This window comes from Lolium perenne, chromosome 1 (genome assembly GCF_019359855.2).
Source record: "Lolium perenne isolate Kyuss_39 chromosome 1, Kyuss_2.0, whole genome shotgun sequence".
Taxonomy (NCBI): Eukaryota; Viridiplantae; Streptophyta; class Magnoliopsida; order Poales; family Poaceae; genus Lolium; species Lolium perenne.
Genome location: NC_067244.2, coordinates 225971324 through 225988471, shown reverse-complemented (window position 1 = coordinate 225988471; position 17148 = coordinate 225971324). Strand labels below are relative to the sequence as shown.

At 44.6% G+C, this 17148-nt stretch overlaps 1 protein-coding gene across 1 annotated transcript; it reads right to left on the bottom strand.

The window, feature by feature from the left end:
• Nucleotides 1–378: 378 nt before the first annotated feature.
• On the bottom strand, nucleotides 379–4141 carry LOC127327215 (probable xyloglucan glycosyltransferase 7). The gene is made up of 5 exons (XM_051353985.2): nucleotides 3114–4141; nucleotides 2304–2612; nucleotides 1903–2193; nucleotides 1709–1822; nucleotides 379–1392 (listed from the first exon to the last, which is right to left on the bottom strand). The coding sequence occupies exons 1-5, from the start codon at nucleotides 3873–3875 to the stop codon at nucleotides 766–768; spliced, it is 2103 nt and encodes a 700-aa protein (XP_051209945.1). The 5' UTR covers nucleotides 3876–4141; the 3' UTR covers nucleotides 379–765.
• Between the last annotated feature and the right edge of the window lie 13007 nt (nucleotides 4142–17148).

The window sequence follows — 17148 nt, the reverse complement described above, 5'->3', positions numbered from 1 at the left end:
CAGATGCTCTCTAGTCTCTCCTTCGATTTTTCACATGGCAATTAGTTCTGGAATGAGATCGCCAAATGGACGATAAGGTGAACATGCAACATCAGGCAACAGTCCAGGAAAGCTTAGTACTGTGAGTTCCTATTAGCCTCCACATGGACTGCTTCCAGGACAAGGGACAAACCCGGGAGTAGATGTCCTTCTCAGCGATAGGGACACGGATCAAACAAACCAAAACAACATGGCCCCTGCCAGTGCACATGACAGCATGGAGAGCCAAGGTCCCATTCAAGAGCCTCCATTTGTGAAGCTACCAATCAATAGGTCTTCTCTTTCTTTCACAAATTTTCATATAGTAGTAGTCATTCATAAGTAGAAGAAAAACAAGGATGAACATGTATCTCGATGATTAATTAATGGTGGCAAAAGTACACAGTGAAAACAAGTATTATCTTCATTTGAAGGTAAAGTCTGTCAAGAAGGAAGAGGACCCATCATCTAGGAACCAAAGATTTTTTTTTCTTACAAAAGAATTTGAGACCTGAAAGAATAAAAGCATCTCACAGGTTTTTGATCCAGCCTATATCTATCTACATCTCCACAGCTCAGTTGTTGTATCTCATGAATAGTCTCGACCCCCAGAGGGGCAGGGATCAGTTCAGAGTTCCTCCTGTAAGCATCAAACGGTTGCCTCCCTTTACAAAGGGCTCCTTGATGCTTGCGAAGTATCTTCAGACGAAAAATAACAGCATTATACTCTTCGTTTTGCTATCATCATCACTCCACTTGCTCGCCGATCAGGTCGAGGCCCATGACCAAGAACGAGATTCCTTGGAACAGCAGGAAGTAGAAATGGACGCCCTGGGCAGAGAGCACGCTGCGAGCAGCTGCTGTCAGCAGGAGGAACGAGAGCGCCAGTTCCTTCCTGTAGATCCTGTTGTGCTTCTGCTTCTTCTTGGTATCCTTCTTTGGGAGTGATTCCTCCTTTGCTAGGGCATCCAGATTGGGCGCGGACCCTACTCTTTGTGGCGCAGAGTGTTTTTCGACGAGGGCAACGAGATCACCCTCCGAGGAGCGGCCTGATTTCTTGGTGACGACCCACTCGTAGGCACTGCCGAGCTGGAACAAGCCAGAAACCATGGCATTGAACTTGGTCACGGACATCGTGTTCTCAAAGAGAAGGTACGGAACGATGAATGGGAAAGATTTTGGGGCTGGGAGGATGCTCAGGATGGACATTGTTACTGGAATGTAGCATACAACCCATGCAGGAAGCTCAGCTTCAGGAACAAACATTGTCATGGGAAGGATGACACAGAAAAGGGTGAAAGAATAAAAGGGCAAGATGAGCTTGCGGAGGAGGAAAAATAGAAATATGAGGTTGCACTTCTTCCAGAATCCAATCTGCAGCAGAAGGTAAGCAGCACCATTAGACCAATCATCCAAACATGACCACACCGGACACCACAGTTTAGGTGATTTCAATGATTATAATCAACTGAAATGGAAATATCTTTTCATGATGACCACTTGAATATAAGATGACAAATATAAATTAACTGGATTTTTTGAAAGAATCGTATAAGAAAATATTCTACATAGCATGTCTTGACAATTATTATTTTTCAAATTATCCTATAAAATCCAAAACTACTTTTTACTGAATATGCATTGCTGGACATTTAACTTCCACACCGTGTCAACAGGGAAAGACTCGTACCTTAGATTTGATGATGTCCACAAAGCAGAGTCTAAACAATTGCATGGGACCTGAGTGCCACCGGTGCTGCTGCTTCCTGTATGCTTCATATGATTCTGGCAACTCACATTGACACTGAAGGGAAATTACAAAAGTTAAATTATGACTCCAGCAAGGCAATTTGTGCATAAGACACGGGGGAATTTGTGCAGTACCTCAACATCATTCAGGTAGAGGAACTTCCATCCCTTGAGATGTGCTCGGACAGCGATGTCCATGTCCTCCACTGTTGTCCTCTCCATCCACCCACCGGAATCCTCAAGTGCCTTGATTCTCCACACTCCCGCAGTCCCATTGAACCCAAAGAAGTTGAGGAATGTTCCATTCACTTGCTGCTCGACCTCAAAGTGGAAGCACAGATTTATGTTCTGTAGTCTAGTCAACAAGTTCTCATCATTGTTAACGAAAGACCATCTTGCCTGAACCAACCCAACATCATCCTTCCCCTGAAAGTTGCACAATGAATTTGTCAGAAAACTGAATGAACTAATCGTCAAGTAAATGCGAAGTAGCAATGCAATGACAGCAGTAAGAAAATTGCTCAGTCGAGTCAAACCTTGAAATGGGGCATGGCTCGCTTCAGGAAATCGGCTTGTGGCTGGAAATCGGCATCGAAGATAACAACATATTCATAGTCTTTCACATAACTGCAGTTCATGGCTGATTTAAGGTTCCCAGCCTTGTAGCCATCGCGGATCACCCTGTGACGGTATACTATGTGCACACCCTCCCGCTGCCATTTCTCAACCTCCTCCTTGATAAGGGCTGAAGTGGTAGCATCGTCGGAATCGTCCAACACCTGCACCAAGAAGTTTGACCTTGGCCAGTCCAAGTTGCAAATTGCGCCAATGGATTGCTGGTAGACCTGCAGAGATCAACAAGATGGAAGAATTTAACTGAATTGGTACTAATCTTTCACAAAATCAAGCGTAGTAGTGGTTGAAATGTATCTTTCTCCCCCAGATTTTAAGTACACGGTATAGTTTGACAGTTTGACCCTCGATCACATGGCTTCTCAATTATTATGTGCTGACTGATGACGACAAGGTTCCAGACCGAGATGTGGAATAATAAGTGTGCCTTTAAGAAGTATGAATCCCAACAGCAAACCGAATTCGGCCTTTTGTAAGGCAGATCACGAATTTGTTGTTGTTGTTGCACTAATAAGATGCACATTAAGTAGTAAGAGTACATCAGCTTAAACACTTAGCAGAGCATCAGAGTTGTTTGTGGTTGCAGAACAGAGGTCAAAGATCCAGACAAACACTAAGTCTGCCTAGAATCTAGGCTATCCTAGCGCGTTGCACCAATTGTTGTGGATGGACACGCAGGCAAGCTGGAAGAAGCGAAATTGTTGGAGTCTTACCTCTCGCTCGTTGCACATGGGCATCTGCACGAGAACCATGGGGAAGTCGTCGGCGCCGCCCTCGACGTCGTCCTTGTCGGCGGCGATGGGCACTGGCTTGATGCCCCTGAGCTTGATCCAGAGGCAGCCGAGGCAGAGGACGAGGCGGTCGACGCTCTGGATCAGGAAGAGCACGACGCAGGAGTTGGTGAGGAACTGCAGCGGCGGCGCGAGGTACTGGAGTCGGACGCGCATCCATCCCGCGTAGGCGGCGGCGAAGAGCCCGTCGATGGCGACGAGGCCGTCCTCGGCGGAGAACCCCGCCGGCATCTCGGGCATCTGGAGGTGCCAGCCCTGGAGGTAGGCGGCGACCTCGACGCCGAGCAGGAGCACGGAGAGCACGAGGAAGGCCCGGATGAAGAGGTAGGAGCGCGTGCGCAGCGCCGTGCTCTCCCCGGGCGCGGCGTCGGAGTCCGTCCGCCCCGCCGCCACCCGCCTGCGCGCGGCGGCGGCGACGGCGAGCGCGGCCGAGGCGGCCCCCGTGAGGCGGCCCGCCGCGCGGTGCGCCTTGAGGAGCAGCACCCACGTGATCTGGCGCGCGTTCTTGCCGCGCCCGGCCTTGCCGGCGGCGAGGCCCGCGGGGGAGCCGGTGTCCCCCATCTCGGGCTCCACCTCCGAAATCGACCAGTTGGGGTTCTCCATCTTCACCACCACGGGCGTGCCGCCCCCATTGCCCATCCCGCCGCCGGCCCTCGCCTCCCTGCCCCAAAACGACGGCGCCATTGCCAGCCGCCGGCCTCAGACAAAGAACAGAGCGCGCAGCACGACCAAGAACCCTCTTGGACTAGCCAACGGAGAACGAATCGCTCTTCCTCCTTCTCCTCGGCGCCGCTTTACCCACTCATGGAGGAAGAAGAAGAGGCAGCTGGACGCCCTTAATAGCCCCCTGGAGTCGACGAAGAGGAGCAGCAGGCCACGAAGAGGGGAGGGGGAGAAGAACAGCTCACCACGTCGGGTCTAGGATACGAGCACCTCCCGGACCGCTTTCTTTATTTGTAGCCTCCGTCGCCGTCGACTCCTGCTTTTACCCCAGCGGATGAAGTCCTTGAATAAAAAAGGCTTCTTTTGGCGGAGCTCGGAGCTCCGTCCGTCCGATCCACCGCAGTACACACGACCGCGCCGAGTGCGAAGAAGGAAAGATAGGCTGGCGCGCGCGGTGAAACAGGGCGGCGGTGACAGTGGAATTCGGACGCTTCCTTCGTCGCTGCTTCCTATTCCGGCCGGTGACCACGCGTGTTTCCTATTCCTAAACGAGATTAACGGGTGCTCGTCGTGGCGCCGGACGGGGTCGCACGTCGGTCTATTCGTTGCGTGCGGTTGGGTCGGGCTCCGCACTGCGCACTGCAGCCTGGCGCTGTCGGTGCCGCTGCCGCTGCCGCTGCCGGCCGGACGGCTGCCGCGGCAGCACTCTGGCAGCTACTGCCGATGCCGCGCCGATCAGGACGGCCGAGCAGTCAAATCCTTTTTTTTAGATGGAGCAGTCAAATACCAGTGGCGAACAACATCAGAAGACAAATTTGCTGCATGGGTATTGCGATGGGACAGCGAATTATGGAGGAAAAAGAATTGGACAGAGCCAAGGCGCGATCTTTCAATTAACACCAAAGCGTGAGATTAGATCTGCGTACGGTGCTCCACTTGGCTCAAGATGGGGACAAGGTACACTTCCATTAACAACTTAATCTGCGATAAACAACAAAAGAGAACTGCCCGATCGAATCTGAATACTGGGAACAGGATCAGTACCTACACACTAAACAAACGAACAGACAAACAAAGGTGCTAAATTGACACAATGTGCAGCAATTTTACAGTGAAGTGTGGAAGCACTATGATAATAGCAATATTTACGGGCTAAACTGATCTCGCATGTGCAAATACCACCCGCCTCTAACCCTACTTGTCTCCCTTCCGCCTCTCCTTTGATCATAATTGTGTTATGTTGCCAACCTCCTCGCTGGTTCGATGCCTGTTGTGGAGAATGGCTCTCGAACCCCTTCTCCACCTAGAGAGGATATCACGATCAAAGGCCTTGGTGACGACATTGTGGGTACTGGCTGATGGACATGAGCGCATGGAAGCCGAGGTGGCATCCCTTGTTGGTGGCTGCGAGGGTTTTGTGGCGTTTTGATGGCCAGACTACAAGTCTTTTATGTTCGGTTTCATCACACTCGTGGGTGGTGCAATGCTGACACACTTTCATTGTTTCCTCACCAATCCAAAGAACAAACAACACTTCATTTGTTCATCACGTCTGAAGCAGACGTTAACACAATTACTAGGACTGGTATTATTGTCAGTGGTTGGGTCAATAGAAGTTGGTTCTTGTGTGCGTAGTGGCCTCGACTTTTTCCTTGGTATGTCTTTTGTAGGCTAAATTTCAAAATAGCAACATTCATGTGTCATTGCTTTCCTGAAGAGGTTCTGTGAGACTTCTGGAAGTGAACTTCAAGGTAAAAAAACAAATGTTATAGTATGTAACGGCGGGTTCTGTCTGCATTTCCATACAAGTGTTTCATCATTCTTGAAAACGTTGCCTTGAAGTCATGACTACTATTTGAGAATGTTCGATGTTTTTGTGGGCATGTGTTACCACTGCGGTGTATTTTTACATCTTCTGAGTTATTTGATCTCCACATTATGGATGCGAAGCTTCCCTTTTGTTTCGGAAAGCACCTCATAGTAATTGCTCAATCTATCATATAACACCCCTTGTAGTCCCTCCCAAAACTCTCAAGGATATTGACAAATCCTAGTGTGCTTTTCTACGAGCAACCCCCACTTCCATTTCTAAATGTAAATGCAAGGTGAACTAGAAATCTATATGTCGACCAAAATCCCTTGGTGGCTTCAACGTGCTCTGCCTGGATACCTTTGTGAGCGTATTGAGGCTACGTTGGCCATTACTGGAGTGGGACTCACCAGGGAAGTTATGGGCGGGGTTAGGAAACCCGTGCACCGAAGCTAGTGCAGATCTATTTTATGCAGCGACTTCGGTCTCCATTTAGAACATAGACATTACTGGAAATATTATGCATTTTCCCCATGATTTAAATCATATAAACGATAGGTAAAACATGGCTAAAATAGTACAAATTAAACTAGTCATGCAAACTATCATAGAGTAGATAAATAACCTATCTAAACAGATTGCTAAAAGCAATATTTTCATAGAAAAATATCTAAGAAAATTGCTAGAAAAGAGTTTGAAGCATGATGTCGGAAAAATGAGGTAAGAACACATACGATCCAAATGAAAATCTAGTGTTGGCGGTGGTGGTGACGTTGTCTCCGTTGAGAGTCATGGCATCGAAAAGTTCGTTGATATCAGGGAAGAGATCGTCACTGGAGAAGTAGTCGTCAGTGTCCGTGTTGGAAAATAATCCAGCACTTGTGTTAGAGCGCTCCTGCTAAACATTATCGCATTTCTCCCTTACAAGAGCACTAGAGAAGGGGTTCTGGAGAAGTCTTGAGCCGCAGCCCAACTCTTTGGAACCTAGTGGAAGGCACATGAGTTGATGTGGTGTCCTGTCTCTCTGAAGAGGAGCGATCTTTCTTTTATAGGCACCAAATAGGAGGCGAATAGGCGTGGAAATGAAACAAAGAGGAGGGAGGTGAACACAAGAGGAAGCAACCAAAGCCGAACAACCAACAGTTTCTAATTCATTTTCCACTCACGCAAAAGTGCTTCACTTTCAGTATAGTCCATTTGTATTCTAGTTTATTCATGTCAAAAAAAATAGATAAAGAGAATATATTAATATCAGAAGATACCAATTACACCAAGCCTCTGCAACAATGCCCCACCCTAGTGATAGTACGGATGCACACAGCCAAAATAGCGTAAAGAAAACTAAGAAATAAAAGTCCAGCTACAGCCTTCTAGGCCAAGCAACAACAATACAACCACCACCGTGATAACACCTGAAGTACAGACTCTTCAAAAGTGATCCCTCCAAGAAGGGAACAGTGCACCAGCGCCGTCATCGCGCGACCAAAGGTCTAGGTTTTCACCCTGAAGATAGTTCTCACTCTCAAAACAATGTCTCCAACAAGATCATTGCCAAGCACAACGAGTTAAGGCCAGACATTGGGTTTTCACCCTGAGAGGTAAGAATATGAACTTCCACTGTGTTGCCGCCCCCACATGCATACCACTGCTATAGAGCCCGTAACGCCAAGCAGATCCCTCAGCATCACGGAGACTCGAACCTCCTTTAGCCAGTCCACCAATCCGGCCTTCATGATATTCCTTCTTCTAACTTCACCAAGGACCAAAAAAGTCACCTGATGTCAACACAGAATAAAGCTTTGCGCCGCTCCCTCTGGAACCAAACGGTCGGCATAAAAACATGGGTGTGCGCGACCGAATACCACCAGATCCAGCAAACTCCAGGCAAAAGATGCACTGTTCCATTCGCCAACGGAGCTTTCTGGAACTCATATCTCCAGCCAGATCAAAGCAAACTAACCTCCGGAAGATCTTCATCCTCGTATGCGAGAAACCCGAGGACCGCCACCAAAAACAAAGCAAGATCAGCAGCCCCGCCTCCGCCAATCCCTCCTGCCGGATCACTAGGGAAGAGGACAACGGCGCGGATCATGCGTACCACCGCCGAACCATTACCAGGGGCGGAGTGTGCCACCACTCCACCGAATACTCCATGGCTACCGACGGAGAGCATCATGCCCCGGCCAAGTAGCCGTGTCGCCCGGCTTCCTCCACCGGTGCTTCATCACCTCCCATGGAACGCCGCCGCGGAAACCCTCTTCTCCCCCTCGTCGATTCGATGGAGGGGGTGCGTGAAAGATCGAGATGTCGCCTAGAGGGGAGGTGAATAGGCAATTAAAAACTCTTACGGATTTGTCTTGTAATAATGCGGAATTAAACTATCGTTTAGTTTACAAGCACAAACCCTAAATATGCTAAGCTCAACTAAGTGTAACAATAGCAACTAGAGCTAAGCAAGATAGGCACAAGATATATGTAGCACAAGTGATAGCAAGATATATGTACTTCAAGCACGATGGCTATCACAAGGAAAGAGAGCTCGGGTATAGAAATAACCGAGGCACGCGGAGACGAGGATGTATTCCCGTGTTCCCTTCCTTTGCAAGAAGGTACGTCACGTTTGGAGGAGTGGAGGTCCCACGAAGGATTCCCCGCGCCACGAAGGCTCACCCTATTCTCCGAACCACACCCACGAAGGATAATGGCCCTTTCCTTATTGTTAGCTTTTCCTCCTCTTCGGAGATGGCAAGCTCCACAACCACTTCACAAGCTCCACGAAGGAGAAGCCCCGGCCCCTTCACAATCTTCCACGAAGAGATCACCGGGGCACCAACCAAGCCAACTATGAGGTCTCCCTCCAAGAGTAACAAGCTCACGGTCTCTCACTCGAACTAATCGTGGTGGAGAGCTCAACACTATGCAATGATGCAAAGCAAGAACACTAGAGGTGTTCAAGTCCTTCACACTTAAATCCCACCAAAGCAACGAATGCTAGGATGAGATTGGAGAGGAAGAACAATAGGGAAAGTCCACAAAAGACTCCAAGATCTAGATCCAAAGGGTTCCCCTCACTTAGAGAAGAAATGGATTGGTGAAAGTGTAGATCTAGATCTCCTCTCTTAGATCCCTCAAGAATTAGCAAGAATTATGGAAGGAATCAAAGGGGAGAGCAAGTTCTTCCAAGAGCAACAATGGAGGTGAATAAAGGGGAAGAACTAATCCTCACAAGATGGAAGAAAGGGCTATTTATAGCTAGGGAGCAAATATACCCATTGGGGAAAAACACACTTAAAATCGCAGAAAAACGGGCAAGAAAAACGGCCCAGCCGGCCTGGAAGCCGGCTGACCGGATTACGGGCTGGGGAGGCCGGCCAGGCGTCCGGTCGGGCCGGCCCACCGACCGGACAGGGCACAAGCCGCACTGTGCGGCAGAAAGCTCAAGGGGCGCGCGGGGAGAGCGGCCCAGCTGTCGCGTGGGCGGCGGCGGCCCGATGGCGCGAGCGGCCAGGAGGGCAGGCCGCGCGGCGGCGGCGGCCCAAAAGCGCGCGCGTGGGAAGGAGGCGGACCGCGTGGGCCGAGCGGCGGTGAGGTGGCCCAGTGAGGAAACCGCCGGGCCGGGGCGCGCCGGACAGGCCGGTCGCGGACCGGGCCCGAGGGCGGCCACGGGCCAAAAGGCCACTGGATCCCGGCCGGTTGGCACCAGCGCCAAACCCGGCGCGGACCGGGTGGGCCGATGTCTGGTCCGGTCTGGCCGGCCGGTCCGCTTGCCCCCTTTTTTTCTTTTTATCCTTTTCCCTTTTTCTTTAATAACAATTGCTCCCGAACTCCGAATCGAATGAAACCAATTTTGTTTGAAAGATAACAACAAATGCTATCCTATAGAAAGTGCAAAATCAAGAATCTGTAGGAGGGAATTTTATCATGAATATAAAAGGTAGAACCTTATATCATGAATAACCGGTAAAATCACCCAACCTTGAAAACGCAATAGAAGATGCATGCGAACTCCGTTTTCGCTGAACTTGGGCTTGTTGTAAAGCTAGCAAAAAGCTCAAGAACCTTACATATAGAAACACCAAGAAGCAATAAGGATATGCAAAGTATGCAAAGGGTTGAGCTCCCTAAGATGATGTGATCAAGTTACCCAACCGAAAGCCCCTCTTAATAGTGCAGCTATCTATCCTATAATCCGGTCTCCCAACATCCACCTTGAGACCGGTAAAAGGAAAACCTAGCAAGGCCATACCTTTGCCTTGCGCATCCCGCTTGATCTTGATGATAACTCTTCAAGCTCCACTCAAGCCGGAATATTGGTTTTGTCACATATAAAATATAATTTCAATCTCAAATTTGACTAAGTGTTGTTTAAAAGGTAGCACAATGAGTTAGAAGTTGTCTATGTTAGATTTAAAAAAGTTCTAAATATTGTGATGGATTCTACAAAAGAAGGCAGAGTATGTCATTGTTTTGACAATGACAAAGGATGTTAAGTCAAAAGGTTCTTTTAGAACTTGGTGTAGTTCCGACAGAGTCAGAACTTTGAAGCTATATTGTGTGTGACAATATTAGTGACATATTTCAGACCGCAGAATTAAGGTTCCACCAAAAGACCAAACATATTTAATGCCGACTCATTTGGAAATGAGTGATGCGTTGAGACGCAAATGAATTACAAAATACATACGGTTCTGAGCATGTCAGATCCGTTGACTAAAGCTCTCCCTAGGGCAAAGCATGACCAACACCAGAATGCCATAGGTGTTAGGTATATTACAATGTAATCTAGATTATTGACTCTAGTGCAAGTGGGAGACTGAAGGAGATATGCCCTAGAGGCAATAATAAAGTGGTTATTATTTATATCTCTATGTTTATGATAAATGTTTATATGTCATGCTATAATTGTATTAACCGAAACATTAGTACATGTGTGATATGTAGACAAACAAAGAGTCCCTAGTATGCCTCTTAACTAGCTTGTTGATTAATGGATGATTAGTTTCATAATCATGAACATTGGATGTTATTAATAACAAGGTTATATCATTGTATGAATGATGTAATGGACACACCCAATTAAGCGTAGCATAAGATCACGTCATTAAGTTATTTGCTATAAGCTTTCGATACATAGTCCTTATGACCATGAGATCATGTAAATCACTTATGCCGGAAAGGTACTTTGATTACACCAAACGCCACTGCGTAAATGGGTGGTTATAAAGGTGGGATTAAGTATCCGGAAAGTATGAGTTGAGGCATATGGATCAACAGTGGGATTTGTCCATCCCGATGACGGATAGATATACTCTGGGCCCTCTCGGTGGAATATCGTCTAATGTCTTGCAAGCATATGAATAAGTTCATAAGAGACCACATACCACGGTACGAGTAAAGAGTACTTGTCAGGAGACGAGGTTGAACAAGGTATAGAGTGATACCGATGATCAAACCTCGGACAAGTAAAATATCGCGTGACAAAGGGAATTGGTATCGTATGTGAATGGTTCATTCGATCACTGAAGTCATCGTTGAATATGTGGGAGCCATTATGGATCTCCAGATCCTGCTATTGGTTATTGGTCGGAGTGAGTACTCAACCATGTCCGCATAGTTCGCGAACCGTAGGGTGACACACTTAAGGTTTGATGTTGAAATGGTAGAACTTGAATATGGAATGGAGTTCGAATATTTGTTCGGAGTCCCGGATGAGATCCCGGACATCACGAGGAGTTTCGGAATGGTCCGGAGAATAAGATTCATATATAGGAAGTCATATTCCAAGTTTGGAAATGATCCGGTGCATTTATGGCAGGTTCTAGAAGATTCTAGAAAAGTCCGGAAGAAACGCACTATGGAAGGTGGAGTCCCGGAGGGACTCCACAAGCTTGGCCAGCCAAACCCTAAGGGAGGAGTCCCAGGTGGGCTCCACCTAAAGGTGGCCGGCCACCCCACCTCAAGGAAAGGTGGGAGTCCCACCTTGGGTAGGACTCCCTCCTTGAGTAGGTTTACCACATATGGGAGGTTTTAGTGTTGGGGTCTTATTCGAAGACTTGGACTACAACTCTTGTGGCTTCAACCTATATAATGAGGGGCATAGGAGAGGGGGCTGACCACCACAAGCCCATAGCTTGGCCGCACCCATAGGTGGCCGGCCACCCCCTCTCCCAAACCCTAGCCGCCCTCTCTCTCCTCCTCTTCTCCCGCACGCTTAGCGAAGCTCCGCCGGAGATCTCCATCGCCACCGCCACCACGCCGTCGTGCTGCCGGATTCAAGGAGGAGCTACTACTTCCGCTGCCCGCTGGAACGGGGAGAAGGACGTCGTCTTCATCAACACCGAACGTGTGACCGAGTACGGAGGTGCTGCCCGATTGTGGCACCGTGATCAAGATCTTCTACGCGCTTTTGCAAGCGGCAAGTGATCGTCTACCGCAGCAATAAGAGCCTACTCTTATAGGCTTTGGAAATCTTCAAGGGTTAGTCTTGATCATCCCATCGTTGCTCCCGTCTTCTAGATTTCATCTTGGCTTGGATTGCGTTCTCGCGGTAGGAAATTTTTTATTTTCTATGCAACGAATCCCTACAGTGGTATCAGAGCCGTGTCTATGCATAGATGGTTGCACGAGTAGAACACAATGGTTTTGTGGGCGTTGATGCTCTTGTTATCTTTAGTTTGAGTACTTTGCATCTTTGTGGCATAGTGGGATGAAGCGGCTCGGACTAACTTTACATGACCGCGTTCATGAGACTTGTTCCTCGTTCGACATGCAACTTGTATTGCATAAGAGGCTTTGCGGGTGTCTGTCTCTCCTACTATAGTGAAGATTCAATTTACTCTTCTATTGACAACACTAGTATCACCGTTGTGGTTCATGTTCGTAGGTAGATTAGATCTTACTCGAAAACCCTAAACCACGTAAAATATGCAAACCAAATTAGAGACGTCTAACTTGTTTTTGCAGGGTTTGGTGATGTGATATGGCCATAATGTGATGATGAATATGTATGAGATGATCATTATTGTATTGTGGCAACCGGCAGGAGCCTTATGGTTGTCTTTAAATTTCATGTTGAGTAGTATTTCAAAGTAGTTGTAATAGTTGCTACATGAGGTGAACAACCATGAAGACGGCGCCATGAACCTTGACGCTACGCCGACGATGATGGAGATCATGTCCGTGCTTTGGAGATGAAGATCGAAGGCGCAAAGACTAAAGGGCCATATCATATCACATATGAATTGCATGTGATGTTAATCCTTTATGCATCTTATTTTGCTTAGAACGCGACGGTAGCATTATAAGATGATCTCTCACATTAATATCAAGATAATAAAGTGTTCTCCCCTCGTATGCACCGTTGCATTGTTTGACGTTTTGAAGCATCTCGTGATGATCGGGTGTGATAAACTCAACATACAACGGGTGTAAGCCATGTTGCACACGCGGAATACTTGGGTTTGCTTGACGAGCCTAGCATGTACAGACATGGCCTCGGGACAACGGAAACCGAAAGGTTGAACATGAGTCATATGGATGATATGATCAACATGTTGATGTTCACCATTGAAGCTACATCATCTCACGTGATGATCGGTTTTGGTGTAGTGGATTTGGATCGTGTACCACTTAACAACTATGAGGGATGTTGTATTAAGTGGGAGTTCATTAGTAATTAGATTAAAACATGAACTAATTATCATAAACATAGTCTGAGTAGTATTTTGAATTAATTTTGTAGTATTGGCATCCGTTTTCTACCATGCGCTAGTCTTGTAATTGAGATAGAAATATTGTTAAGTCTGATAAGAAACTTTACGGACTGGTACCGTATTGTTAAAGAATCAAGAAATGATTAAGTCCTATTGCAAACTTTTAGTAAACCTCACATTGTTGATTCAAAGAGTTGTGGTTTCAATTAGTACCTAAAGTTATCTTGTCTCCGTAAAACTTGAAGTTCAAATCTGTTTGAAAAATAAGGAGCTGAAAATTTAGTTTTCAGAAATAATCAAGGTATGAGATATATGTGATATCTAAGACCTTATTGCAAGATGATAGAATATATTTTGGTGAGACTACATAAACTCATAAGTTTTATGGGAATGTACGAAGGTTGAAGACGCAAGGCATCCCAATCCTCCAACTATTGGGGCACTAACGATATTCGCATATCCATGAAGTGATTGTCCTTAGTATGCACCGTTGCTAAGACTCGTCATTTCGAAGCATCACGTGATGATCGGGTGTTATAGATTCTACGTGTGCTTACAACGGGTACAAGCCAGATTTGCACATGCGAATACTAAGGTTAAACTTTACGAGCCTAGCATGTACGTGACATGGTCTCGAAAATTCGTCATGATATGATGGATAAAATTATGAGTGAAATTGTTCATCATATTAAAAGGTTATTAATAGAGAAATCCGGAACACTTGTCATATGATGATCAACTTCAAAGTAAGAACCTCAAGGTTATTGGTATTTGACCAACAAACCTAGAAGTTATTGATGTTGAAGTGTTTTTCTGAATAATGAGGAAAGCTAAAAGAGAAACTGCAAAAGATATTTTGGCAGAAAGAAAGAAAAGACTAGAAAGTCTAGCTCAGGTGTATATAAATGATATACATGTTATGGTTGTATTCCTAGTTAGGTCACACTATGAAATTCTTGGGTATTAGTACTATATTGGTTGGTATGAAATGTCATACAAAACAACACAATACAAGAATACAATGGCCTAAGTGACTGACAAGGAATATGATAGGAATACACGTCTGGAACAAAATAAAGTGTTATTATGTTCGTCGTTGGCATTCTATCTAGCCCTTAGAATTTATAATAAAGAACTTAATAATTGTTATTTTGCTCTGGTCAAATGAAAACAATGAGTTGTTCAAATTATGACATTACTCCATGTACGATGGATAAGTTATTATAAATCTTAATGGTGAAACACACATACATAACACTGACGCTAAAATGCCATAAGGCAAATAATATGAATTCCACGTATTTGTGGAACCGCCATTTAGGTCATGTTAGAAAGGAACGCATGAAGGAACTCCATGCAAATGGATTTTGGAGTCATTTGATTTTTGAATCATTTGGCGCTTGCAAATCTTTTCTAAAGAGAATGATTAAAATACCGTTCATAGGCCAAGAGTTGAACGGGCAACTAACTTAGTGAAAAATACATGATGATGTATGTGGTTCACTGGGCATAGTTGTGTGCGGGAGATTCTTCTACTTCATGAAAACTTTCAACAATGAATTGAGTATATATATGTGGATATATTCAATAAGGAAGAAGTTTGAAACATTTGAATGGATTCAAATAAATTTCAGCATGAAGTGGAAATCATCGTAATAGAAATGTCAAATATCCATGATTGGATCATGGTGAAAATATTTGAATTACGAGTTTTAGCGAACATCTAAGAGAGTCATGAAATTGTTCTACAACTCACATTTCTTGGAGCATCATAATGATGATATAGTATCCGAGAGATGTATCCAAGCCTTGTTGGATTAATGATGAGATAAAATATTATGACGCCATTATATTTTTGTGGATTATGCTTTAGTGACTACCGCTTTTACACTGAATAGAGCATCATCATGATCCGTAGAAATGACACCATACAAGTTATGGCATGGGTATAAACCCTAATAGTCCTTTCTTTAAATTTTGGTCTAAAAGTTAACAACCAAAATCGGATGAATGTCTTTGTTGGTTATCCCAAAGAATTGATTGGGAATTCTTTCCACTATGAAGTAAACGACAAAAGTGTTTGTTAATGTTACTTGCTTATTTCCAAGAAATTGTTTTCTAGCGAAGTATTTGAGTGGGAGGACAATAGAACTTGATAAGGTTTATGAACCTGAGCATAATGATCAGAGTAGCGCAGCATCGAAAATTGGCTCCGGAAGCGACCATGACGAACATGGCTCCCATGACTACAAAGTGTTTTAGCCATGGAGATCGAAGTACATATTGAACCTTGTAGGTATGGTTTACTTTGTGATCAAATAAATGATTTGTGGACAAAGGATTGATTTTGAACAATGATAAACCAACTACAAACAAAGAAGTTATGATGGGCCCTGACTCCGTTAAAATGGCTATACGCCATGAAATCCAAGATAGATGAATACTTTTTGAAAGTAAATGGATCTATAAAATTGATGGACTTGGATGAAATATCCTTGAAGAAGCTTGACTTGTCGAAAAGTTGTTTACGACAAAGTTCAAAGAGTTGACTACGATAAGATTAGATCTTCCATAGCAATGCTTATAGTCTATGTGGATTATTCTAGAAATCACTACATATTTCTTTTATGAGATATGCTAGTAGGATGGCAAAATACATTACTTAACAGAAGTGTGTATTAAAGGTGTATACAAGATACAACAAATTGTTTTGCTAGTCCGTGGAATACTAGATAGATATACGAACTTCAATTGGATGAAGTGAGTATTACGGAATTGGAATCTTCACCGGATGAAATAGTCAAAGAGTTTTTGATTTCATTAGAGACGATGAAGAGGCTTACATTTGCAAGAAATTAAGTGGGAGCGCTGAGACATATTTATAATACTTTATGTAGATGACATATAGTTTGTTATAAATGATGTAATTATATACTTGATTAAAAAGGTTTCATTGAGAAATTAACTTCAATGAAAGGATATGGACTGAAACAAATTTAGTGTCAAGATCTATGAAGATAGATTGAAACACATAATAAGTTTAAGTCAAAGTACATAGAATGGATATTGAAGTAGTTCAATATAGAAATATTAAGAAAATGTTCTTATCATGTGAAGGTTTAACAAGACTTGAGTGTATCTGACACTCAATGAGTAAAAACACATGAGTGATTATAGATCACGGATAATATGTACACAATCAGATGTCCTGTGCTCTAAAAACTGTTATGAGCATGTACCAGAATGATTCATGTGATGATCATTGAAAAACAGTAAGAATATTCTTGAGTACTTGAGAAGAACCAAGAATATATATATATAGTTTTGTATGGAGAAATGACAAAACAAATCGCTGTAAGGTGTTGCACCGATATTGGTTTTGTCGCATATAAAATATAATTTCAATCTCAAATTTTACTAAGTGTTGTTTAAAAGGTAGCACAATGAGTTAGAAGTTGTCTATGTTAGATTTAGAAAAGTTCTAAATATTGTGACGGATTCTACAAAAGAAGGCAGAGTATGTCATTGTTTTGACAATGACAAAGGATGTTAAGTCAAAAGGTTCTTTTAGAACTTGGTGTAGTTCAATGATCGAACTTTGAAGCTATATTGTGTGTGACAATATTAGTGACATATTTCAGACCGCGGAATTAAGGTTCCACCAAAAGACCAAACATATTTAATGCCGACTCATTTGGAAATGAGTGATGCGTTGAGACGCAAATGAATTACAAAATACATACGGTTCTGAGCATGTCAGATCCGTTGACTA

What these genes read in the sequence shown, in the direction of transcription:
- LOC127327215 (XM_051353985.2), bottom strand. Translation starts at nt 3,875, where the DNA reads ATGGCGCCGTCGTTTTGGGGCAGGGAGGCGAGGGCCGGCGGCGGGATG. An exon ending in CCATGTGCAACGAGCGAGAG is followed by an intron (nt 2,613 to 3,113) that starts GTAAGACTCCAA and finishes TGATCTCTGCAG; the next exon opens with GTCTACCAGCAATCCATTGG. An exon ending in TCTACCTGAATGATGTTGAG is followed by an intron (nt 1,823 to 1,902) that starts GTACTGCACAAA and finishes ATTTCCCTTCAG; the next exon opens with TGTCAATGTGAGTTGCCAGA.